The sequence below is a fragment of the Zalophus californianus genome, chromosome X (genome assembly GCF_009762305.2).
Source record: "Zalophus californianus isolate mZalCal1 chromosome X, mZalCal1.pri.v2, whole genome shotgun sequence".
Lineage (NCBI taxonomy): Eukaryota > Metazoa > Chordata > Mammalia > Carnivora > Otariidae > Zalophus > Zalophus californianus.
In genome coordinates this window covers 97,793,155-97,820,958 of record NC_045612.1, presented here as the reverse complement: position 1 = coordinate 97,820,958, position 27,804 = coordinate 97,793,155, and the positions used below count along the sequence as shown (strand labels likewise).

General features: G+C 36.5%; 1 protein-coding gene across 1 annotated transcript in view; it reads left to right on the top strand.

Annotated features, from left to right (window-relative positions):
- CFAP47 (cilia and flagella associated protein 47) overlaps positions 1-27,804 on the top strand; it is a 525,897-nt gene that overhangs the window by 304,728 nt on the left and 193,365 nt on the right. Inside the window, exons 45-46 of the mRNA XM_027608633.2 lie at positions 1,347-1,521; positions 27,197-27,393. Coding sequence (XP_027464434.2) covers positions 1,347-1,521; positions 27,197-27,393 — 372 coding nt within the window. The remainder of the gene's footprint in view (positions 1-1,346; positions 1,522-27,196; positions 27,394-27,804) is intronic.

The window sequence follows — 27,804 nt, the reverse complement described above, 5'->3', positions numbered from 1 at the left end:
CTTTGTGGGAAAAAAATACTTGTGGATTTTGTAGATAACAAACCCAGTGAGTGAGAAAATTGCTAATGGCACTAACATTTGTTTTTGTTGAGTAATGATACTATGACCACAATCAAGATGATGATGATGACAATGATGATACTAATAGCCAACATTTATCAAAATATGCTCCAAGGACCTGGGTTTTGTTTTCACTTTAAATATTCACACCTTGGATAGGTAGCGTGTACTATTATTGCCTATATTTTACAAATGAAGACTTCGTAGCTTTGGTTAATAGCCTGGCCAAGCTTACTTAGAGTTGGGTTATAAATGCAGGCAGTCTGCTTTCAAGAGTGCTTGGTCTAACCATTGGGCTGTACTCTGTGGTTGGCAATAGAGCATCCAGATAAAAATAAATGATTGCTTACCTCTGGGCTTTGCATTCCTTGGTTCACACTTAGAGAACTGGCTTTCTCTTCAGCGTTCCATTTTAGGAAGGACAATATTGAACTAGATTGGGTGTTGAGCATTTGCATGATGATGAGTTGTTGTAACCCACAGTATTTAGGTAGTGGTTGAAGGGACTAAACATATCAAACCTATTTAAAAGGTATATTTGGGATGGGGGGAGGAAGAAAAGAAATTAAAAAAAAAATAAAAGGTATGTTTGGATGTCTGTGGAAGAGCAGGACCTAATTTTATACATCTACATATGTACACACACACATATGCACACATATATTTACAAAATTGTCATTAGGAAAAGAGAGGGGACTAACTGCTTCTGATAAGAACTAGAACTGATGGGTTAGATGTTAAGGAACACAGGGATCAACTGAAGGAGGGAAGCACTTTCTCAGTGCTATTCACCAGTGGAACTGGTTTTTCCCTGAAGCAATGAATTCCTCAACATTGAAAGGATTAGAGAATGGGACACTGAGTATCTGTTAATAAAGGATGATTCCACTGATTCTGTAAAACATGTTAGTGCTATCTTCCACCAATCAAATATTAATGTCTCTAAAGAAATGAACAGGGGTGCCTGGGTGGCTCAGTCGTTAAGCATCTGCCTTCGGCTCAGGTCATGATCCCAGGGTCCTGGGATCGAGCCCCACATCGGGCTCCCTGCTCTGGGGGAAGCCTGCTTCTCCTTCTCCCACTCCCCCTGCTTGTGTTCCCTCTCTCGCTGTGTCTCTCTCTGTCAAATAAATAAATAAAATCTTAAAAAAAAAAAAGAAAATATTCAATCCCTTGGTGGATTTTTTTCCCAAATGTGGGCTCTAAATACATAATGCTTTTGTGTGTGTGTTTTGGAGGTAAAGGCTAAGAGAATTACATTCCAATTTTACTCTGTTTATTTGCAGACTTGTATGCTCTTTAGTACCTCAAAGCTAAAGAAGCCTAAGTCCATTTTATACACAGCAGAACTGAGCCTTCCAGAACATTTTGATATCCCCAAGAAAATCTACATTCCTCAGATTCCAGAAACTCAAGCTAAATTGACCCTGTCTCAAGGAATTAAATCTGCAAATAAAACAGGTAACACATGGACTGCAATATCTAGCTCTGTCCCAGGCTCTGTGAAATACTAAAATTTTAAAGAGATTATCTGTACTATTAGGATGTTCATAATATAATTAAAGAGATAGTTCAGTGTACATAAATATCAATTATTGGATATTTTGCATTATAAATAACCAACATACTATAGCATAATAATCTAAATTATGTACTAAATTTAAGTGCCAAATTGCCGGTACTGAAATTTGCGGACCTGTTATTACTCCTTCTTAAAGAGTAGTTGTCTGATAAAGACAGTAAGTGCTCTTTGAGAAAGGTAAGGTCTTGCTGTGACGGTGAAATTGGCTACAGAAATTGTGCTGGAGTTGAAGCTCAAGCTAACTTGAAAGGATAGGAGGGTTGTTGGTGGCAAGAGCATATCAGAGGAGACAGTGTGTTATTTATGAGTGATTTATCTTTGATCTGGACTAGGGCCTTTAATAGTTGAATACTTACTCTTGGTCTCCTGGTACCCTTTTATTCTGTGATTGTTAATTAGGAAGGACTAACCCAGATTTAATAGAATATTAATAAATTTACATTATCAAATATAAGCAATAAGATGTAAACAATGTGACAAAATAATTTAAAGTATCCAAAATTAATTTGTTTTCATTTCACTTCTTTCCAAGCTGGTAGATAACATTAGGATTATAATTGCTTTACTAGGGCTATTCCCACAGTGTATCATAACTCAAGTGTCATGGATTCTACTTTATATTGTTGCTAATTTATGTTTTGTTACATTTTCCTTTGTTCTTTTCCTGAGGCTTTGTTTTAACTATATAATGTTTCTAAATCAGAAACAGTGGTTACAAATGATAAGGTTACAGGGTAATCTGTTCATTTTACCTTCCTAGGACATCTGAGATCCCAGATTCAAATTCTAAGTGGCCAACCATGTAACAAGGATTTATGAATTAGCTCTGGTCTAAGGCAGGAAGGATGTTGGAGCCTAGGACAAACTGGAGAGTAGGCGTCCTATCTAAACATTCAAAATCAAAACAATAAACAGAAAAAGCTTAAGTCCGCCCAACAACTGTGAGGGTATATTTAACTCATCAGCCGTTCAGGCTGGTGACAGTTCTTAAGTGAAGTTGTTGTCTTTTTTTTTTTTTTTTAATCTTTATTACCTCCAGCTTTTCAATGTACTATTAAATTTTTAAATGAAGATTTTATTATGATAATTTTTAACCCCTTTGAGATAACTGGATAAAGTTGTGTGTATTATAAGCCCAACTAGGATTCCCAGTCCAAACAATTCACTTATTTAGCCATTCACTCAACACTCTTGAGCATCAATTCCTTTGGGCAAAACAATGAAAATTGGCATCTTAAGATGCTGTTTAGTTATAAATAAGTATAAAGTTATCTATATTGAAAAACCTTTCACTGAGATAATTTTCAAAGGCTAATATTTTTCTTTCATAGCAGTTGTGAACTATCCATTTCAGTAAGATTATAGTGAGAATTAAGAAAAATAGAGCTGTAAATTTTAAAAGATCATGCACAAAAGTTTTAAAATACAATTTGCACATCATGGTTCCTGTCTAACTTGATTTTCTATGCAGTTGACTTTATAGAAGAAGCTTGTAGCCCAGGTTTCTGTTTCCACTTCCTTCAGCATACATTTAAATAAATTAAGTTTACAAAAACAGAATATTCTAATTCAGGATCATAGCAGGTCAAATAAAATACATAGCCTAAACAGTGCAGTGTACATTATGTTGTTAAGCAGTGGACTTCATTAATGAAAAGGAAAGGAACATATGCTTTTTAAGTTTAATAAATAACATTCTATTGGAATTTGAGACCAAGAATTGTAGAGTTAAGCATTTAAGAAGCTTATCTTTGTGGGGGAAAAAAAGCTTATCTTTGTGTTATATAAGCCACTCTGAAGAGAACCAGCAAATTCCTAGCATTCAATACAGTAATATAGAAAGAAATCTTGGGTTTTTTTTTTTTTCTAAGATTTTATTTTTTAAATAATCACTATCCCCAGTGTGGGGCTCAAACTCACAACCCTGAGATCACGAGTCACATGCTCTACCAACCAAGCCAGCCAGGTGCTCCTAAATCTTTTTGCTTTGCTTTGCTTTGCTTTGCTTTGCTTTGCTTTTCTTCCCTTCCCTTTTTCCTTTCCTTTCCTTTCCTTTTTTCTTTTCTTTCCTTTTTTCTATAGGAGGCATGGAGAAAGAAATGACAAGTCTTTATCTGGAGAAGTAGAGATAACCCAGTGTTCCTGCCATTTGCAGGAAAGGGGTGGAGGTGGGTCATTTTTATAATCTCTTGAAGTTCAAATGTCATCAGAAGGCACTAGTTTTGAGGTATTGAGAAGTGGCCGTCTTCTGCCCATTCATATTAATGTTGCCCATCAGTCTTTACCTTTTTGAAATTCCTAATGAAACTTCCACATTTCTGGTTAACAATAGCTATTATTGTAATTACTTAAAATAATCTACTTAAATCCGTATTTATTTTAGCTCCATGATTTAGGAAGGTATTATTTTTCCCATCCCACCTTTTAACATTATAATGCTTTCAACTGAAGGAGATGAAGCTGTAGAGAAAGTGCGTGTGCACACAAGTAGGTGCATCCATCTCCACAGATGCCACAGATGTACACACATGACAACATTTTCCCATGGAAAAGACATTACTTGTCCCACCTCATAGGTCTCAAAGATCCTGTGACTCCTTTGTTGTTAGTGGACTGGAGTAGGTCTAATATTTTTTGAGCACCAACAATATGCAAAGCACTGTGACAGTTGGTTTTATCGTTTTCTCATTTAATTCTCCCAATAGATACTCTGTCTCAGATCCCATCTGGGCATCGATCCTACTACTTGCTTATCCATGGACTCTTGCGTGGCTCACAATAACCTTTCCACACAGTTTTTAGCCTTCTCGAACATCCTCTTTACTCCAGTTTTTTCCCATCTCCAACCTCCACTGGACAAATGACTTTGTCACCTCTGTCATGGAGGAAAGGGGGCTACATGAGCACACACTCTTCCTTAACCCCCTTACCACCTCCCCCTCAGTCTCCAAATAATAGGAATCTACTCTATCAACCTTGCTGTGTGCATGTTTGAACTTATCCCAGATAACCTGTTCTTGGGCTCTTCCATCATTTATCAGAGCTCCTTCTTCTTTGAGAGTAGTTCCTTCACTTTTGGCTCTCAAATTTCTCAAGCTTCAAAAACTAAAGACATTCATACCTTTCCCATGACAAACATACTTCTGAGTAGGGCTATCGCCATTTGTAGTTTCTATTCTTGCATGACTAGTTCTCAACCTCTCAAATCTGGCTTTCGCTCTACCACTGTAGTAAAATGGCCAGTTGCTTTCTAACTGCCAAATCCAATGGACCATTCTCAGTCTTCATCTTATTGGGATCTCTATTGCATACAACCTGGATGATTAGGCATCTACTCAGAATTCTAGATATTTGAGATAAGGCTATATACCCTTGTTCCCTGCATTTCTTCTCCATCCCCTTGATAAGATTTCTTCTTAATCTTTTCGTGAGTTATTCTGTTTACTCCATCAATATGGGAATCTTCAAGGTTCTACTTGTCTTACTGGGGCTATTATTACTTTTAATGTATCCTATAGGAGATTCTGTACACTCCTATAGTTAAAACTACCATTAACATCCCTAATGTTTATCTTTATTCCCACCCTTTTCCTTCTATTTTCAACTTAGATATTCAGAGCCATATGACATGCCTACCTGTGTGTGTGTGTGTGTGTGTGTGTGTGTGTGTGTATGCAAATAGATATACAAATAGAGAGATTTATCCCTCCGATTCAAACTGAATGTATTATTATTATTATTCTCCATTGATTTGTTCCTTAGCATATAATCTGTATCTTTTCTTATGGTGGGACATATATCCACCCTGTCTCATATTAGAAATCTGGGCATACTGCTTGAAGCTTCTCTCTTTTGAGCTCATACCTACAATTCATCTTGTAGTTTTAAATTTTCTGTAATTTATTTCCTTCTCTTCTCTACTCCCACTGTTAATGATTCAGGTCTTCATCAGTACCTCACAAATGGAAAAAGTAATCACATCTATTTCTTCTCAATACGGTGCAGATTTAATGAGATAACATATGTTAAGAGTTTAAGTGCTATATGATATACCTAATAAATGTTGGCTATTAATTATACTCTAGTCTTGTCCCCCTTAAAGTACTTCACCTCTAGGCACTAGAACTATTAAATCTGACCATGAAATATTACTGAAACATTTAGTGATTTCAGAGGCAGATTTACTATACTACCAAAGACACATAAATTTTATGATTTTTCACTTTTTTGACTCCCCCTTCTTAGTCTCTATCTAGTTTTATATTTGCAATTTTATGTTCTTTCTCTTGAAGAAGGTCCCTATATTTTAAAAGCCTCAGGCCTCATAAAACCTAGACTTTTACCTAGTTGTAGGTCTTGACTTAAAATCTCACCTACTTGTGGCTCTGGGGATGTTGAAATTTATGGACAGGAAGAGTTTTATGGACCTTAAAAGGGTACAGGTAAACAGGAAATCTCCAGTGGATCCAGGAACACTTATTACCTCCCCAATATAGAGGGTCCTGTGTGTTTTGTGCCCTCCATGATAAATATGTACAAGAACACTCAAACAAAATGCTCTAGGCTGGTTTTGCTGATCACTTACACAGAGCTCAAAACCTTCATTTCTAAGGTTATCTCTTCAGTTTCTAGTATTTTACATTGACCCAATTTCTTGTTCTCTCTCAAGGGATATGTGGCAGACATATTGGAAGTGCATATTGTAGGAACACTGTTCTCCTGTAACTTCTCCCATTTGAATCCAATTTTCTGAATTTTCTAACATTTGCTAATAATTAGCGGTCTAATAGGTGACAAATATTCACTAAATCTTTCCATGACAGCTGTTTAATATGTAATGTGCTTATAAACTATACTAAAAATTTATTATTTATAACTAACACTATATGTGGTTCTATCCACTTTATAAGGATTAAATATATTATTGTAATAGCTAAATTATCCTTCAGTATGAAAATAAGACTGCAGAATTGTTGCAATAAAAATGAAAGTAAATTCCTGCTTAAAATTTATTAACTGTTTTACAAATAAACCCTACATCTCCAGGTTATATCAAATAGCCACAAATGTATTTCAAATAGAATAAAAGTAAATTTCATTTAACCGAGTACCAATTAAAAAGTTAGGTTTAATGATTAAACTGAGTTAAATTGAAACAATCCACTATACTTTATTGTCCACATCACCAAATCACCTAATCTTAGAAATGTGCTGTTCATTTTTCTCAAAAGAGCTATAAACTTGTGGTGATATATTTGTTACACTTTTTTTTTTGTAAAAACTCCTTTTAAATTTACAAAAGCTTTTTGAAATAGAATTTCCTTAATTCACTTAGAAATATAATTCAAATGTATTTTTCGTATAGGATTGCCACAATTGTAAACCATCAAGTCCAATTACAGCATATAAAAGAATGTTATTAGATTCCAGAAGGAAATTAGTAATCCATATACTACATTTAAATCTCATAAGATCAAGAAGAACAAAAACCAGGAAAAGTAAAGAACATATTCTCTATCTGAGATCTTTAAGTTTATATTTAATTATAAATGTAATAGTTTCTGTTATAGTCTACCTTTCAAGGACACTTGTAATTATAATCATAAAAGACACTACTTATAAATACCTGATATAAATTTGAATTTACATCAAGCAAACAATAAAAGGATATTTATCTATACTCATGCTTAAAGCTTTATTCTTCTATTTATATATTTCATTTTTAATAACTTTATTAAGATATTCACATACCATGCAGTTCACCAATTTAAAGTGTATAATTCAGTGGTTTTCAATATATTACATAGATATATGTAACCATTACCACAGTCAATTTTAAAGCATTTATATCACCTCAAAAGGAAACTCAGTACCCTTTAGCTATCAATTCCCTCTCATTGACCCCTCTCCCCAGCCCTAAGCAATCATTAATTTTTCTCTCTACATAGATTTGCCTATTCTGGAGATTTCATATAAAAGAAATCATGTCATATGTGGTATTTTATGACTGGCTTCTCTCACTTAGCATAATGTTTTCATAGTTCATCCATGTTATATCATGTATCCATACTTCATTCCTTCTAATGGCCGAATATTCCATTGTATGACTAACACATTTGGTTTTTCCATTGATCAGTTGATGAACATTTGGGTTGCTTCTGCCTTTTCCCTACCATGAATAATGCTGCTGTAAACATTTCTGTGCATATTTTTGGGTGAACATATGTTTTCATTTTTCTTGCGTGTGTGTATATAGCTGTAAGTAGAACTGTTGGGTCACATGGTAACTACATTTAAACATTTGAGGAACTGCCAGACTGTTTTCCAAAGTGGCTATACCATTTTACATTTTACCAGCAGTGTGTGAGGGTTCCAGTATCCCTGCATCATCAGCAACACTCCTTATTATCTGACTTTTTAATTTTAGTGATCCTAGTGCTTAGAAATGGTATCTTATATGCTTTTGATTTGCATTTCCCTGGTGCCTCAGCATGTTGAGCTTCTTTCCATGTACTTATTGGCTATTTATGTATCATTTGTATAAATTTCTATTCCGATCTTTTACCCATTTTTTAAGTTGAGTTGTCTTTTTCTTCTTGATTTACAAGTGTTCTATCTATATTCGAGATACAATACTTTATCAGATATTTGATTTGCAAATATTTTCTTCCATTCTGTGGGTTGTCCTTTTACTCTCTTGAGACTGTCCTTTGAAGCACAGTTCTTAATTTTAATGAAGTCTAATTGATCTATTTTTGTTGTTGATTGTTTCTTGCTTTTGATATCATATTTCAGGATCCACTGCCAAATTTGAGGGCATGAAAATTTAGATCTATTTTCTTCTCAGAATTTTATAGCTTTAGTCCTTACATTTAGGTCTTTGATCCATTTTGAGTTAATATTTGTATATTGTTTGAGGTAAGGGTCTAACTTCATTCTTTTGAATGTGGCTGTTCCAGTGGTCTTGGAACCATTTGTTGAAAATACTGTTCTTTTGGGGTGCCTGAGTGGCTCAGTTGATTGAGCATTTGACTCTTGGTTTTGGCTCAGGTTGTGATCTCAGGGTTGTGAGATCCAGCCCCACATCTCATCAGGCTCAGCGCTCAGTGGGGAGTTGGCTTCCCCTGTCATTTTCCCTCTGCCCCTCCCCTCACTTGCTTGTGCACTCTCTCTCTCTTAATAAATGGTTTTTTTTTTTTTTTTTTTTTTTTAAGAGAGAGCACAAGCAGGGGTAGCAGCAGAGGGAGAGGGAGAAGCAGGCTCTCCGCTGACCAGGGAGCCCAATGTGGGGTTCGATCCCAGGACCCTGGGATCACAACCTGAGCTGAAGGCAGATGTTCAACTGACTGAGCCACCCAGGTGCCCCATAAATAAATGGGTCTTTAAAAAAAAAGAAAATACTGTTCTTTCTGTATTAATGTATCTTGACACCCTTGTTGAAAACCAGTTGACCATAATGTGGCTTATTTCTGGGTTTTCTATTTTATCCCATAGATCTATATGTCTTTCCTTAGGCCAGTATCACATTTTTCTGATTACTGTTGCTTTGTAGTAGGCTTTGAAATCAGAAAGTGTGAGTACGACTACATTGCTCTTTTTTAACCAGATTGTTTGGCTGTTCTGATATTCTCACAATTCCACGTGGATTTTAGAATCAACTTTCAGTTTTTGCAAGCAAGCCAACTGGCCGCCTGATAGGTATTGCATTGAATCTGTAAATCAATTTGGAGAGGATTGTCATCTTTTTTTTTTAAAGATTTTATTTATTCATTTGAGACACAGAGATACAAAGAGAGAGAGAGAGCATGAGCAAGGAGAGAGTCAGAGGAAGAAGGAGAAGCAGGCTCCCCGCTGAGCCAGGAGCCCGATGTGGGGCTCGATCCCAGGACCCTGGGATCGTGACCTGAGCCGAAGGCAGATGCTTAACCATCTGAGCCACCCAGGCGCCCCGAGGATTGTCATCTTAACAATATTAAGTCTTGTGATTCATGACCATGCAATATTTTTCCATTTCATTTGATATTCCTTAATTTCTTTCAACAGTGTTTTGTAGTTTTAAGAGTGTAAGTTTTATACTTCTCTTGTTAAATATATTCCTAAATATTTTAATCTTTTTCATGATATTACCAATGGAATTGTTTTCTTAACTTCATTTTTGGATTATTTATCGCAAATGTATAGAAATATAATTGCTGTATATTAAAATTATATCATGTAACCTTGCTGGATTGATTTTTTAAATTCTGTTTTACTGGATTCCTTAGGATTTTCTATATACAATATAATATTATATGCATAAAGAGATGGTCTTACATCTTCCCTTCTGAAATGGATTGGTTATATTTCTCTTACCTAATTGATCTGGTTAATACCTCCAGTAGAATGTTAAATAGAAGCAATAAGAGGGGACATTCTTTTTTTTTTTAAAGATTTTATTTATTTATTTGAAAGAGAGAGCATGAGAGAGAGCATGAGAGGGAAGAGGGTCAGAGGGAGAAGCAGACTCCCTGCTGAGCAGGGAGCCCGATGTGGGACTCGATCCCGGGACTCCAGGATCATGACCTGAGCCGAAGGCAGTTGTTGCTTAACCAACTGAGCCACCCAGGCACCTAAGAGGGGACATTCTTGTCTTCTTCTTGAATGTATGGAGAAAGAATCCAGTCTTTAATCATTAAGCATCATGATAGCTGTAGGTATTTTAGAGGTGCCCTCTATGAGGTTGAGGAAGTTCCCATCTCTTCCTAGTTGGTTGAGTGTTTTTCTCATGAAAGTGCATTGTATTTTTTCAAACTATTTTTCTGCATAATTGGGATAAACATGTAGATTTTGTTTCTTTTACTCTATTGTTATAGCATATTGTATTCATTGATTTTTGGATGTTAAGCCAACCTTGCATCCCTGTGATAAATATCATGGTTTGAATGTTTGGGGCTCCTCAGAATTCATATATTGAAAACCTAATGGCCAAGGTGATGGTAATTAGGAGGTATGGCCTTTGGGAGGTGATTAGGTCATGAGGACCCAGCCCTCATGAATGGGTTTAGTATCCTTGTAAAAGATGTCCCAGAGAGCTAGTTCACCCTATCTGTTATGTGAGGATACAAAGAGAAATCTGAAACCCAGAAGAGGGTCCTCACCTGACTCTTCTAGCACCTCATTCTTAGACTTTCAGCCTCCAGAATTGTGATAAATAAATGTGTTGTTTATAAGATGCCTAGTCTATCATATTTTGTTATGGCATCCCCAGCACATCTTCTATATGTTGCCGATAATTCTTCTATATATTGCCGAATTCTATTTGCTAGCCTTTCATTGGTTTTTGCTTTGATAGTCATAAGAAATTTGGGTCTACAGTTTTTCTTATGATGTCCTTGTGGCAATACTGGCCTTATAGAATGAGTTAGGAAATGTTCCTTTCTCTTTTATTTTTGTTGAAGCATTTCAGAGGGATTGGTGTTGATTCTTTTTTAAGTGTTTGGTATAATTCACCAGTGAAGCCATCTGGCCATGGGCTTCTCTTTGTTGGGAGAGTTTTAGTTACTGATTCAATATCTTTACTTGTTATGTAGATCCGTTTAGATTGTCTCTTTCTGTTTGAGGCAGTTTCAGTGGTTTGTGTCACTTAAATTGTGTAATTTTTGGCATATAATTGTTTATACCATTTTCTTACATTCCATTTTGTTTCTGTATGGCAGAAGTTAAGGTCCCTACTTTCATTTCTGATTCTAATAATTTGAATATTTTCTTTTTTTTTCTTGTTCCATTTAGCTAAATGTTTGTCAATTTTGTTGATCTTTTCAAAGAACTAGCTTTTGGTTTCAGTGACTTCTCTGTTATTTTCTCTATTTCATTAATTTCTCTTTTAATCTTTATTTTTTTTCATTCTACTTTCTTTCAGTTTAGGTTGCTCTTCTTTGTCCAGTGTCTTAAAGTGAACATTTAGGTTATTGATTTCATATCTCTTTTCTTCTTTGTTGTAGGCATTTATTGTTATAAAATTCCCTATAGACATTTGTAGCTATAAATTACTACTTCACCTTAATCCTGCAAGTTTCTGTATGTTTTATCTTTATTTTCATTAGTCATAAAGTATTTTCTAATTTCCCGAGATTTTTCTTGACCCACTGATTATTTAAGAATATATTAACAATAATAAGAGTTGTTTAGGGAGGGAGGTTGAAATATTATGAAACACCCAATATATAAATTAGGTAAATAGAAAGTTTCTCTGTTCAAAACCAGAGAAGATGCTTCAGAACTTGGTCTGCTTGTCCTCCGCTGACCTGTTATTATAACACAGCAATGGTTCATGAAGCACATTCTCATGAGGCTGGGGTTCTGATGAATATAATTTGAAAGCTACTGATTTAGCCCAGCTTCCACATTTTATAGCTGAGGAAATTGAAACACAAAGAGGGTAAGCAATTTAAGTAGAATTAAGTAGATAGTGACATAATTGCATAATTCACTCTAGAATATATTGTCTTTAGCCTCTTTGAACAAAGCTGCTAGATTATGGGATACTTTATTCAACAAATATTTATTGAGAGCTTACTGTGTATAGATAAGCAATGTTAAGGCACCCAAGATATAGCAGTGACCACAATAGAGAAGATCCTTGTCTTTTAGAATTTGATGTGGAAAATTGTCCCTAGTGTTCGCCATCCTTGGGGCATATTCTGAGTGACATATTCATTATTGGTTGTCGCTTTTCCGTGGCTTGTTCTTTCAGTCTTGTGACCCAGGGTATTACTTCTTTGGATAACAAGCTAGTTAGATGTGTTGACAGTGGTTGTGGCATGGAGAAATATGACTAGCCATATAAGAACTTAACCCAAACTTTGACTTCACTGTTTCAATAAAAAAGGCCCAGCATCTGGTTTTCAGTTTCAAATGGTCTACAAATTGTTAGTGACTAGATTGATATATTAGATGTGTATAATTGTTAGCTCTGTTTATAATTTTCAGCCATTTCTCTTTTAAAGCAGTTGTTTCTATCCATATAATATCTGATTGAAAATAATTACATGTTCTTATCTCCTTGGTTGATCAATTTTTATTCTAATATTTGAAAGTTCTGGTATAATAGTCACCTTTTTTTTCTTATTTTTTGGAAAAATAAATTGAAGGTACAATTTTATTTTATGAATTCATTTTATATTTTCATGCACGGTGGTTCAGAAGTGATTTTAATTAAGGTGTATTAAATTTAATGCACAGAACTTTAGTGAAATTCAGAAATCAGGAAAGTAGTTAGGTAAGTGTACTTATGTAGTTTAGAAAATTGCAATTTTCTTTGTTGTTGCTATATCTTTTTTTTTTTGGTGAACAGAAAAAACTTCATTTTTTCAAAATAAAAGTCAGTGGAAAAATAGTGTGTGAAATAGAATTTTGTTCTTAAGTTTACGGGCAATTGTAGTACTCATTTGAATGCAATGAATGCGAACCAGTGGCACATTCTATTGTAATATCACACATAGGTGTAATAAAACATAATGAAGGCATTTGAAGTCAGCTTCTTTTCAGTATTATGTCTATGATTATTTACCATTCCTATGTTTACTTTAAACATAGAATCTTGGAGAATTTTCATTGTGTCCATTATGCTTAAAATATTTTGATCTCTGTCTTCTGTGTTTTCATAAGTGTCATGACAGCTGGTGTGATCACAGCTCTTGTGGAAGGAAGTAATAATCTTGTCTTTTCTCAGAGAGGTGCCTCGTAACCACCTCTGGGAGGTGGAGGGCTGCCCCAGGTGCACCTGATTTCATGTAGAAGCATAGTTGGGATCTACCATCAGGAAAAGGGGGTCTGGTGATAGAGTGAAAGAAGAAACTATGTAGTTTCAGTGGTCAGCAGGTGAGTGGGCACTTAAAAGACAAACCTATTAACACCTTATATACAAATTTCTAGGTCTTACCATTGATATTTATATTTTATTGATTATCCTGCTTTCTGTAATACTTTTTATCCTAATCTGGGTCACTGATATGCATCACCTTTGGAGAATGTATTCATGGGCAGTAACTGAATCTTTTGAGCCTCTTCCCTAATCACACTACTGGGTGTAGGGAATCAGTCCTGTTGATCAGAGTATTCTCCTCAATTCATATCACTGCTCACAGATTCCCCAGCTGAGTCGGAAAATTGGGTCATGTGCTCTTGCATTCTGGCCTCAGCCCAAGCCACCCTTGGGTGGGCAAATGACTAAGCTGCTGAGAATGTTCACTCCTATCTCTTTCCATTTCAGGGTATCTCTTCTTCAGTTCTTTTCTTTGCCTGACCTGTGGCAGGTTATAACCTGATTGGAACACTGAGGGTCTCCCTTTTGTATAAAATCCCCTTTAGAAACGTCATTTTTAAAAAATTTTATTTTTAGCCAACAACCTTGGTCTTTCCCAGAAAAAGAAATTTTATATTTATTGTTTAAATGATTGATTGAAGTATACCCAACGCATGATGTTACATTATTTTCAGGTGTATGACATAGTGATTGGACAAGTCTATATGTTATGCTGCATGTTTATATTCCCCAGGAGTGTAGCTCCCATCTGTCCCGTTACATCGCTATTACAGTATCATTGGCTGTATTCCCTATGCTGTGCCTTTTATTCCCATGACTTATTCATTCCATGACTGGAAGCCCGTATCTCCCAGACCCCTCCACCCATTTTGCCCATCTCCCCATCCCTCCCCTCTGGCAACCATCAGTTTGTTCTTTGTATTTGTGGTTCTGTTTCTAGGGTTTTTTTTTTATTCATTTTTTTGTTTGTTTTTTAGATTCTGCATATAAATGAGATCATATAATATTTGTCTTTCTCTGACTTAAAGAGAGATTTTATTAGACTTGCAGTTAACATTGTGATTTTTGAGGTGGAAATTATACAGTGATATATAGATCTTTAACACAATATTTGAGCTGTAATTGTGTGATTCCAGTAAAACTTAATATGGAGAGAAAGAACTGGAAATGCTTCCTGGGAAAGTTAGGAAAGAATTTTTATGGAGAAAAAAAATTTTAAAGAATTTCTGTGGAGGATTGATAGCTTGGATTGATTTTTCTGGGCATAGTATATGTTTTCTCATGTATAAAAATGATTTTAAAGAATAAATAAAAATGATTTAATTAATAATCTATATCTATATCCATATCCCAGCTGTGTTGCCTTTCATTTAATTATTTGTCCTAAAAGTTTATTGTTTAATTATAATATTTGTACCTCTTCCATTCTTCATATGTTTTGTTAGAAACATCATTATATTTTATTGAAGATTTAAAAGCGTTTCACTCATTCATTTGGATTTGTTTTAAGGGAATTCAAATGATGAAGAAATCATACTGTTTGTCCTCAGGAAGCTTATAGACTAGTAGAAATGACAGCAATTGGGCACATGATAACCCTGATACACAACTCAAACTGATAAGTGCTTGTCTCCTTAGCTTTCTCATCACTGGAGTGTTTATTCACCTGGTTACAAAAATTGTTTCAGGGCTTCAGTTGTCCACAGTTGATTCGGGGACAGTCAGACTTGGAACCTTTGCTGGAATTTTGGAAAAGGGATTTTTTTTTCCCCCCAGGTCTGCTAAGCTGGTAAATATAAGTCTGGGGTAAGTGGGTAGAGTCTCCAAGAATGAGGTTGGCATAGAGAAAGAAGGATGACATCTTAAGATTTCAGGTATATTTCTGGATGCTGTCATTGTAACAGTGGTCATTCCTTCTGTATATTGCCAGTTAGTGGGTCAACAAACTACCTCTGTGGTCCCTGCAGTTTTAGTTGGGTTTCTGACACAAATGGAGGTGATTTGAGAATTGCAGTGTCTGAAGCCTGTGCTCTCCCCACGTTGCTGTTGGTTGCCAACCCTGGTTATACATCAGGGACACCTGGATGTCTTTTACAAAATACAGTTTCCAGATCCAAATCTAGACCTACTGAATCACTCCCAGGTTGGAAGAGGTCTAGGAGCCTGTATTTTAAAAGTTTCCAGGGTGCCTGGGTGACTCAGTCGGTTAAGTGTCTGACTCTTGATCTTAGCTCAGGTCTTGATCTCAGGGTGGTGAATTCAAGCCTCGCATTGGGCTCCACCCTGGGCATGGAGCCTACTTTAAAAAAAAAAAAATTATTGGAAATGGGGCGCCTGGGTGGTGCAGTCAGTTGAGCATCGAACTCTTGGTTTCAGCTCAGGTTGTGATCTCAGGGTTGTGAGATTGAGCCCAGCTTCAAGCTCTGTGCTCAGCGTGGAGTCTGCTTAAGACTCTCTCTCCCTCTGCCCCTCCCCTCCTCTCTCTAAAATAAATAAGTAAGTGTATAAAAAAAATAAAAGTTTCCTTCCAAATAACTGTCATAGTTAATCCACATATTAGAGTTGGGGATCCATTGCTGTGTGGTGTAATGCCACCACTTTACATCTCCATTTTGTAAATGGAGAAAGGCCCAGAAAATTAAAGTCCCTTTAGGAGGCCATGTAAGAGGTCACATCAAGTCTCCTGAGTAAGCACCAAGTCTAAGTCTTTGTCTGTTGCTTTTTCCGTTATGCAATGCTGCATTAAAAAGTCACATTGCTCTTTATTCTTAGGTTAGTGATTATCTTAGTTCGAGTCCCCTAGACAATGAAGCCTGATGCAAGAATTAAATACTGATGCTTTACTTGGGAGGTGCAAACTCAGGGCAATGAGAGTGGGAGAAAAGAGAAACAAGGAAGGGAAGAAATGGGAAGCAAAACAATGAATGATGCTTGAGCTGCTTTCTCACTGTCTGCTATTTACCTCCATGAATAGATGCAACAGGTTGCTCAGCAGGTATCACTTTGAAAAACTATGTGAAAAAGGCCCCTGAGCAATCATTGTGAAAGAGGAAGGAAAGGAATTTTGTCTTCATGTGTACCTCCTGTCTCCTGTACCTATTTGCCAGATTTTACTCCATGGGAGTTAATGGCCCTTGGCTTTGAGGTGGCCTTCCCTGGCCCCACAGAATGCCAGGTTCCATGCCCTACCATGGCAAGAGGAGCCAGAAATTCTGAACTTGGGACTGATCTACCTGTCCCTCAAGCAGCAGCCAAGGGGTTGGCTCCATTAGTTCTGAAGGAAGTTGCAGGTCATCCTCAGGCTGAGGGACACGTAGGCGGGACAATAGCTGAGGTTGCTGGAGGTGGCAGAACCAAGGGAATCTCAGGAAATGGATCCCATACAGCAATGTTGTCTTACTGTTAATATTTTAAAGAATTCTTGTTACACTGTCAGCAGCTTTCATAGACAATATCCAGTTTCTTTCCCTTTCCCCTACCATCTCTGCTCACAAACTTCATCCCAGGTCCTGAGCCTGCTCTCATCTGAGACCTGGGATCCAGGCACCCTTCTGTGCTGTCCACCAGTCTCCCCAGTCATGCCTGCAGTCTCATGAGTTCTACTGTAATATTAATGTCAGCCCTGGCTCCTTTCTATGCTCCCATCCTTGTGATGCATCTTCCTCTTTCCCTTGTGTTTCAGTCCCCAGGTCAAAGCTTCTACTCTATTTCTTAAAATCCAAGCTAGTTGTTTTCAGACTCCCTCACTAGGTACTGGTATACTCACTCTTCCCGCCATCTACTCCTGTCTTAGACAGCGCAAGTTCCCTCAGACAAGAATCTTGCCTCTGAACTTGGGATCCCGTGTCTTTCTTGACTGTAGCACAGGTCTCTGACATCAATCAGACCTAGTTTTTCTTATCTCTCGTCCACATACTTGATTATAATTTCACTTCTATTTTTGAAAATCCCAGTCACAAATGTGTGACTAATCCTCCTTTCTCGTCTGGCTGCCTTTCCCGTACCTGTCCTCCCAGAGTAAAAGTTTCCAGCTTGTTCAGTTGTTAATCTGTGTCTTGTCCTAACATTTGGGGGCTCTGCCAGCCCCAGGTTCTTTCCTCTTCACGCCATACATTAATGAAACATGATTGTGTCCTATATTATCAAAACATACTAATATCCAAGACTGTGTATATATTATTTATCCTTACAGTTTTATTGTAAGATACTTTCAGTCTATCAATGTCTCCCACTTTGCCTTTTATTGTTTTATATCTATGGACATAGAGCCTGCAAGCAAAAACAAATGTGAACTTTAAACGGCATCTTAATCTTTCCATTAGATCTTCAATAGTGAACATATGCTATGCAATAATACATTTAGGAAGACATTTAATCAAAAGTTGCATAAGCCTTTTCCCCTAGTTTAAGTCCTAGAGAATGTGTTGTTTATCGGCATGCCAACAGCTTAAACTAATTTGCACTCTTAGTAAATCAATCTATAAGAACTTAAAAATCAACTCTGTTTAAAACAGAGTTTATTTTTAACATATGATAGTTAGAGAAAGTTTATGGTATTCGGAATTGAAAATTCAAAAGACAGTTAATTTACCATCAGTAATCTTTTGCTTCCTCATGGAGGGGTTAATTAGAAATTTTATTTCAGTTCTTTTGGAAATTTTGCCTTAAAAAATTATATAGAAAGAAGAGACAACTTCCTAGTTAGAATATTGGCAAGCTGCAACGCCATAATAAGCTCTCTTCTAATTTTCCATTAAATGATCCATGAATACATACAGAAACTCAAAAATTCAGTAGCAATGGAAAGGAAAGATAACAGCCACCCATTTACGTAAGTCCTTTGAGAAATTCCCAGTAATTACTGAGCTGATGTGGCCTGATTGAAAAACACACTTAATAGCCTCCACAGCTCATGCCTAATTAAAAGAAAATTTAAGTATAAAGAGGAAACAGTCTAGTCCCATAATCTCTCTTTTCCTAAGAAATTTATTATCTGCACCTACCAGAAAACTTGGAAGCCACCTCCTCATTGCATCCTTTCTGGCACATAGTAGGTGTTTTAAAACTTTTTCTCTGATGAGTAAATGAATCCATGTGAAATACTTTCTAAGGAGGCCCTCTATTAAGACTTCTTTTTCTGCATTCCTCTTGAAGATCCAAACCCCCTGGAATTAAAATGACTGTAACCATTGGAGAAAATGTGGAGGAACATCATTCTACCAAGGCTGTATAGAATCTAGCATGTACAGAGATAGGAAGAGTCCAAGTGATTTGTGGTTCGTGTTACTGGTGACATTAGAGTTTATCCATTAGTAGGAAGATAACGCAATTTTCTAAAACGTCAATTTTCCCTAGATTATTTGAAAACTGCCAATGGATGTAAGACACTATCCTCCCTACGTCTAATAGATGGGTGCTTCTTTGCTATAGGAAATTGGCCCACGGGGATGCACTGAGTTACCTCCACATGCAGATCTAAGAAATCGCTGCAAAGTGAAAGGAGGCTGAGACCCTATACAAGTGACCACGTTGGAGAGATACCCCTCTCCTTTTTATATGAGCAAACGAGAAAAGGCAGAAATGATTTCTTTTAATGCTAAAAGATAAGAGAGTGACACCTAAATTCACACTTAAATGGGTTATAGTGAAACTATAGAAGGGCAAACACAAGAGAAATTCTGAAAAACAACAAGACAAAAAGACACGATTTTCAAAGGAACAAAAATGATAGCAAAGGTAGAATCCCCAACAGTAAGAATAGAAGCCCGAAGAATGTGGAATTGCACTGCTGAAGCAAATTAACTGTCAGCCTAGAATTTTAAATCCCAGGGAATTATCACTCAAGAGTAAGGATGAAGTAAAAGTGTTTCCAGTCCAACAATGAGATTAAGACAATTTAAAACTCACAGATACTTGCTAAAAGAACAAATGGAGAACCTACTTCAGAATGAAGGAAATTGAATTCAGAAAAAGTAATTAGGATCCAGTAATAGTGGTTATTAAAACTATCAATAAATGTGTGTAAATCTCAGTGAGCATTGACTATGGAAATAATAATGAATAACTCAGGTGTTCTAAAAGCAAAGTGAACTCAAGTACTAAATAATAACTTTATCAGGGGGATGGGTATTGCATCAGACATGTAAGGTTCTTGCATTTGGGGGGAAGAGGTTTGAACTATTTTAATACATTTTTTATAAAGTGTAAATGTTGAAAACTTGGGACAACCAAAAAATATAGAGATAGGATATATATAATTTCTTTTTTTTTTTTTAAAGATTTATTTATTTGAGGCGGGGAGATGGAGAGGGAGAGTCATGTTTTTAAGCAGACTCCGCGCTGAATGCAGAGTCTGACTGAGGGCTCGATCCAACAACCCTAAGACACTGTGAGATCATGAACGGAGCTGTAACCGAGTTGGACACCCAAGTGACTGCACCACCCAGGCACCCCCTGTTTTTTGAAGTAGGCTTCATGCCCACCATGGAGCCCAACACTGGGCTTGAGCTCACGAATCTGAAATTAAGACCTGAGAGGGAAAGTCGGACACTTAACCAACTGAGCCACCCAGGCACCCCAGAATACATAATTTCTGAACCAGTAGAGGCATAAAAGAAAATAAAGAAAACTTTGATGGGTCCAGTAGAATGCAGGAACAGAGAAGAATTAAAGGAAGGTTGTAGTACAGAGAGGTACCATATGAGATGTTCAACACAAATATATCATGAATCGTGATTAATATACACAAACTAAACTGAAAGTTGGTATTTTGAGAATAGAAAGTGAAATGCAGCTTTATGCTGTTGACAAAATTACCTGGTAAGATATCTAGAAATGTACATATCTAGTAATGTATATACTAATCAAAAATTAGCTGACATAAATATATTAGAATAAGTAGACTTTAAAGCAAATATATTAATTTTTTTTTAAAATCACCCAATGTAGAGAAAAATTCCGAACTTTTTTCCACCTAACCACATAATCTCAAAATGTGTAAAGCAAAATTTGACAAATATGGAAGGAGAAATGAACAAACCCTCAGAGTAGGAGATTTTATTATACTTCTTTCAGTAATTGAAAGATCAAGCTGACAGGATGTTAGTAAAGCCCTACCAGACTTGACCAACACAATTAATGAGATTAGGCTTTCCTCTACTGATTAAGCCTACTGTAGCTCTGCTGCAAATAATTGTCTATCTTTGATCTCTCTCTCCGGACTTCTTCCTATGCTTTAGGGCACCTGTGAGGATGTGCAAGTATTGCCTTTCAGCAAAATCTGACAGGGAACTGCATACCAGTCTTTCTTGGTTACAGATACTTAAAAAACTTCACGGGGGAAAAAAAGTCTAGTGCTCTCAGCCATTTAGAATTGGTTAGGAAAATAAAGGTCATATGCCATTCTCTTAGCATCCCCCAAACTTTCTTTTTCCTTCTTTGATTCCTACTTCCCCCTCTTCTTTACTTTTATCCTCCTTCCTTCTTCCTTTCTTCCTTTTTTCCTTTTTGTATCTCTTTTTATCCCTCTATTTTCACCCTTAAATGTTATATTATTTGAGATCTTCCTGGTGATAGAAAAGCAAAAGTAGCTGAGCCTCTTTTGAAGTGATAAAATCCAATTTAACCAGTATTTCAAAAATTGAATTTGTCCATAAATAATATGGGTCTTTATCATTTTAAATTGCTGTTACTTTATTGAGTAGTATAATAAGTTTAACAATTTAAGCAGCAAGTCATTTCAGAAAACAGTTTTCCCTGAGTGGATGATACTAAACTACACTTCTACTAAAGAAAACATTTGGGGCACCTGAGTGTCTCAGCCCATTAAGTGTCTGCCTTAGGCTCAGGTCATGATCTCAGGGTCCTGGGATCTCTACTCAGCAGGCAGTCTACTTCTCCCTCTCCCTCTGCCTCCTCCCCCCTGCTCATGCTCTGTCTCTGTCTCTCTTTCTCTCGAATAAAGAAATAAGATCTTAAAAAAAAAAAGAAGACATTTTACAAAATAAATCAAACACACTCTAAAATTTGTAATTGCTGAATCCTTTCCTTGTTTATGTGAAGTCTATGGCATACTTCATGTTTCTGATATTAAATGAGGAAGCTCAGTAATGAGCAATCGTTAGCACGCAGTGAGTCTGTCACATACTTTACCTGAGTATTTGTGCGGCAGATGCTCATGTGCCAATAAGAACATAATAAAGTAACTAAAATGGGTAAAATTCCAACTAGCATGTGATTTGGTCTTTTTATTTGTAGAATAGAAAAAACAAATCTGCACTGAAACTTTCTAGTAGTAGATGGAAGTGGGATTAGCAAATGGGAAAATATAATTACTCATGCATTAATTTACAACAAATAAATATTTATTATAAATTCATTTATATAAATCAGTTTGTATCATAAATATAGTAATTCTCTTGGTACCTCATTTTCTGAATTAAGATATGCTTGCTAATAATATACCTAAATAACTCTAGAAGATAATAACCATTTTACTGTATTACTCAGTCTCTTCCAAATTTCTGATGTACTTTCATCTAATCATGAAATATTAAGGCAGAAAGAAACCTAATAGAGGTGAGTTAATCAAATTATATTCTATAGAGCCTTGACATTCCTTTAAAGTGCTTTTGTTTGTCTACAGGGGGGCTGTGGAAATGAATGGAAGCTTCTAGCTTCTCATCTTCAACCAGATCAACTCTAGGTTACTTGGCTTTATATTTGTATATTGAAATTCTGTCTTAGGTATTTTTCAGACACAGTACCCCCCCCCAAGCCAAAAAATAAGATGTTTAAAAGCCGTTGATTAAATCTTACTCCTTAATTTAACCAGATTAAGAACTTATGTGCTAAAAAAAAGACTCTTTAAATTGTTTGCCCAAGGTCACACAATATAGGAAAGGGAGCTAAAACTAGAAAACGGGATTTTTAACTCTCACCTTCCTAGTTTTATACATGTGTCTTTCTTTGCACTTAAGATACGGTGAATTGTTTCAGTAAAGCTCAAGTGGATCACGTCTGCCTGTACACATGTTTCATGTAGTCTCCCCTTCCTTGTTGACCCTGGTCTTGGCCATGTGACTTGCTTTGGCCAATGGTTTACTAAGGAATGTGAAAGTAGCAGATATATGATAACCATTTGTATATTAGGGCTTTCTTTTGCAGCTAGTACTCTTCATGTACTATATGAAACATATTTGGCTCATCTCATAGATTAGAGAGCTCCTGGCCAGAATTCCTAGTTGAGGCCCCAAATCATGAGTGAGCCCAGCTAATAACACATAAAGTAGATAAGCCTTCCTGAATGAGGTCAGATCACAGACTCATAAGCAAATAGATGGTCATTTCTTTAAACCACTAAGTTTTGAGGTAGTTTGTTTTTGTAGTGATAGCTGACCAAAAGAGCAGTATTGACTTATTCTGCCAACCATGACCTTTCCTAGGATATGAGTGCAGCATATTTTTATGGGTTATTTCAAAAACTATAGAGCACACTGACTTCTTCTAGTAGCTAATGTCATATAAAATTATGTATTCTTTCACTAGAGAGAGTCTGTCTTTATTTCCTTTATTTCCTTCAGTAAGTGTAATCTGGTAAATTTAGATATATTTGGTTATCTTTAATCATAGAACCCTGGCAACTGCCACAGTTACCAGGATCATCTGTGAGGGAAAGGCACTAGCTGAGCTACATCTGAGCATCTGAGTAGAGTGGGGGTGGAAAGGACAGGTCCAGATTGTTCTTAACATATGTGATACCAGGTCAAAAGTACAAATGAAAGCCCATATACCATATGTCTAAATTTTTTTGAAAGATTTTATTATTTATTTGAGAGAGAGAATGAGATAGTGAGAGCATGAGAGGGGGGAGGGTCAGAGGGAGAAGCAGATTCCCCGCCGAGCAGGGAGCCCAACGCGGGACTCGATCCCGGGACTCCGGGATCATGACCTGAGCCAAAGGCAGTCGCCCAGCCGACTGAGCCACCCAGGCGCCCCATATGTCTAAATTTTTTAAGTGGTAAATCAAACTAACAAATTTTTAAATAGAATATATTCTGTTATTCCACCTTGACAAATATAACTTTAAACCAACCTGTAAGACCACGTTTGAATTTAGAATTTTGGGCCACTGCAGAGTTTTGTACTAGAATATGATAGCACAGAATAGTTGGGCCCTGGCCAAGTGCCCACTCTGTTCTCTTCCTTCCTTCAACTTCAACACTCCTTCAACAAGGGGTTCTCATGTACAAATTTGTGGATGTCTCAGCCCACGTAAATAATTTTGGTCTCCATCTTCCCCTTGATAGCCATGTCTTAGGCTGCAATTCTAGGAGTGTTCTGGTGAGAGGACTGTCAAAGAGAAGAGTCCTGTGCAAGCCTGGAAATGGGATCCAACTCTTTGGACTGTGAATTATGGCATCAAATGAACTGGGACCATGGATGGGGCTGGGTTGCCTAGAGGCCTGTCCCAATGGGCCCATGTACTCCTTGCATGTGCAGAGACACAATGACAGAGGACACTCAAAGGCCCTAGAAAGCATGAGGCCCTGGACAGGAAGCTCTCTTTCTTGGGCCTAACGGTGTGTGTTTGGCTGGGGGATCCCCAGCAGCAGACCCTGAAACTAGGTCTTGAGAGCAAGTAGTTTGAGAGGTGATCTTAGGAACCATAGGTAGGAGTGTGAGAGAGTGAGAGAGCAAGGAGAAGCCAATTCACGTAATGTTAATGAGCATTAACATTACGTGATGTTATGAGCATTAACATTACGTGATGTTATGTAATAACATACATAACATCATACATATAACATACATAATAACATACATAACATACATAACAACAATTGTTAACAGTTTGGGCTCAGTTGCACTGGGGATCTCTAGGAGCTCATGTAGAATTCACCCAGGGTTATCCCTACTAAATGTCAAAGACCCTGGGTTAATTTTCTACCAATGTGATACATTATTTGTTGAGGATTGCAAAGGTAGGCATGAACTATCACTTCTGGCCTGATCCACATGAGGGCTGAGTACCTTCCTATGCTCAGAGAAAGCCCTCAGAGAGAAAGAAGTTTTCCATAAAGCCATTTGCCTTCAGGGTGGACTTAAATGCCCAGGGGATGTGGCAAGGCATGGATGGTATCTGCTCCAGTGCAGATTCGGGAAGGACTTTGAGAAAACCTGCCCCTAAAAGACAATGATGGCATGATGGCATAATGTGGCCAGTAAAAGTTCCAAGTTTCTAAAGATCCAAATGGTTTCTACAGCTGCTATTTTACATCTGAAGGGATGCAGAAACAGAAGTGGCTTCTTATTTATAATAGATCATAATACTCCTATTTATGTTTATTACTCAAATCGAATTATTTTGTATGTTTAAGAAACGATGCATATTATTTTATCAGTACATCTTCAAAAATAGAACTATCTTACCGTGAACTCCACTGTTATGATGGATTCCTTTTCGGACTGGCAAAGAAAGAGGCTGGCACCGTGCATTCCTTAGGGTCTTTACTCATGAACATTTCATGAGTTGGAAAATGTACACTGAAGAATGTCCTTGGCTTTCACTTTCAGACTCACTATCATTAGGAAGTGGATATTTTTAGGGAAAGGGAAATAGTGTAGAACATAAAGCTTCTGATGGAAGCTTTATACTAGGACTTGTGCATTTCAATTATTGTTTACTATTAAATGGCTAGTGATTTTTTATCTTTGATGAGAACAGTAATTACTGTTGAGTTGGAGTTGCTTAAATTTCCTATTCTAAGCAGTTTAATTTTATTTAAATTACCTAATCTAAATATTTTCATTTCAATCTGTTTGTGAAAGAGAATGAGGTTTCTTTATTTCTGTTAATAAAGCAACAAATTTTGATCAGATGATTATCTCACCTGGTTTGTTCTAATGATGTTGCCACAACTCAAATAATTCTCTCAGAATGAAAACAATCAATGAATAACAGATGATAAAATATGCCTGGAGTCCTTTTCGACGAGAAAAAATTTTATTCTAAAATTAAATCTGTACTTGAATGGGATGGAATAAAAATAACATTCTGACAGCCTTTATTTTCTCTTTAGACCAGCTGATAATCTTGAACTTCTGTTAGATGTAATACAGATTTCAAATATGATCCACTGTCAGTGTGTTTTAATATACAATGTATAATACTAACATTATATATAGTATATATGACATATAGCAATATACAATATGCAACATGCTATATAATATGTAATTAATATGTTTTTATAATACATAACACCTAACAACAGGTAACCCACATATACAAATCCTCAATTTGATTTTAAAATGATTTAAGGCAATTAATGTTCTTGCAGTTGTGACTGGTTTTCTTGACATAAACTTCAGTGTATTTGAAAACAGGTTTGCCATTTTTAACATTTGAGGTGCTAAATGTGAGTGAATTAAAATTATAGCTAATTAATGTCATACTACTTGTCTGGTCCATTGACTGATGGGCTTGATTTATTTTCTTGGTTTCAGAGAAATTCCTCATATAGAATCAGGCTTTGAACTTCTTTTTTTATCATTTGTTTTTTATCTATTACTTTAAAAATTTGCCATTAGCAGTGAAATGTGCATTAAACTCTTATACTACATCCTATTTTAGCATTGAGAGATTTTTATAACTATTTTCTCATTTCATGGAAATAAGAAAATGGTGACCTTCAGAGAAAAAATTAGTGTTGCTCAGAAGGAAAGGCCAATATATATAGTCTGCCTACTGTAAGAACTGATATTAGCTGTTGACTTAAGGTTAATGGTGTAACAAGGTGATATGAGAAGTATTAATTGGGTATACCTCTGCTTCTCTTGGTTATTAACGATGGAAAAATTATTTCCATCTGCTGGTCAAGCTGCAAATTATTTTGATTACTAGGGGACAGAGTACCCCTAAGTCATAGAAAAGTAACAAACAATAATGCTCACCAAATATTCCATATATCTGTCTCTCAGCCCCCATTCAGTTAGATAGAGCCATGTGGTTGGTTCTGGCCAATTAAATGTGCAGTTGGCACTTGGCCAATACAGGTGTTAGGAGCACCTACCCCTCGCACAGTCACAAATCCTTATATAACTTTTGACTTCCCCAAAACTTAACTACTAATAGCCTCCTGTTGACTGGAAGCCTTATCAATAGCATTAAGAGTTGACTAACACACAGCTTGTATGCTGTATGTATTGTATACTGTATTCTTACAATAAAGTAAGCTAGAGGAAAGAAAATATTAAGAAAGTCCTAAGAAAGAGAAAATGCATTTCTAGTACTGTACTGTGTTTATTGTAAAAAGCCCACGTATAAGTGAACCTGCGTGGTTCAAACCCGTATTGTTCAAGGGTCATCTGTAATGTGTATTACTTTTAAGTTGAGCACTGGAAAGCCCTTGAGCAAGCTTCTAGCCACTTTTCTTCCCCTGACCTGTCAACAGAGGAAGAGAGGTGTCCCTGATGGTACACCTGCAAGATAGTGGTATTATTCACAACATGGGTCCCTGAGTGACTTTATGGAGTAGACCTTCCTATGACCTATGCACAAGATATATTCTGTTATTGTGGTTATGCCCTGGCGATTTAAGGGTAATGTGTTACTTCAGGATAAGCTAGTCTCTTCTAGATTATACAATATAATTAAATACAGTAGTATTAAATATTGCTTTACTCCAAAATGAATTTTAGGACTTATGCCACCAAAAATAACTAAGCTATTTAAAACATTTTTTTAATAGTTGCAGATGGATCTGTTCTAGTTCCTTTACGATTTGTTCCTATCAGTCCTGGACGCTACCCGTGTAAAATTTTGCTGATATCACGGTATGATGTGCGTGTCTATTGCATTGAAGGTGTGGTAAATGAAGAACGTCCAGAGGCCAGGTTTGAATTTGAAACACCAGCATTTGAAGCCCTTACCCAACATATTCCAGTAGTAAGTGGTACTTATACTTATTTTTTTTTTTTTGCTACTTTTCTCCATTCCCACTGCCACTGTCTCAATTAAAGTTCTCCAAACCTCTCATTTTGAACTATTACAATTTCTAATTGCATTATCTGCTGCCATTTATTTCTCCACATTGAGGACAGAGCTTTATTCTTCAATATAAATGTACCGTGTTACGTACCACACTAATCACTTCTGTTGGATCTCTTTCCTTCAAAAAATAACTCCAACTTCCTTAACTTATCATCACATTCCCACTCAAAAGGGAATTCCTGGCTCCACCAGGCAGTTAGGATCTCGAGAATCTCTGCTTCAAATTCAGTTGTGATCTTCACAATTAAGATGGGTTCATGGGCACTAAGAACAATGACTGGCTGTAGCTTGGCTCTCAAAGTGACA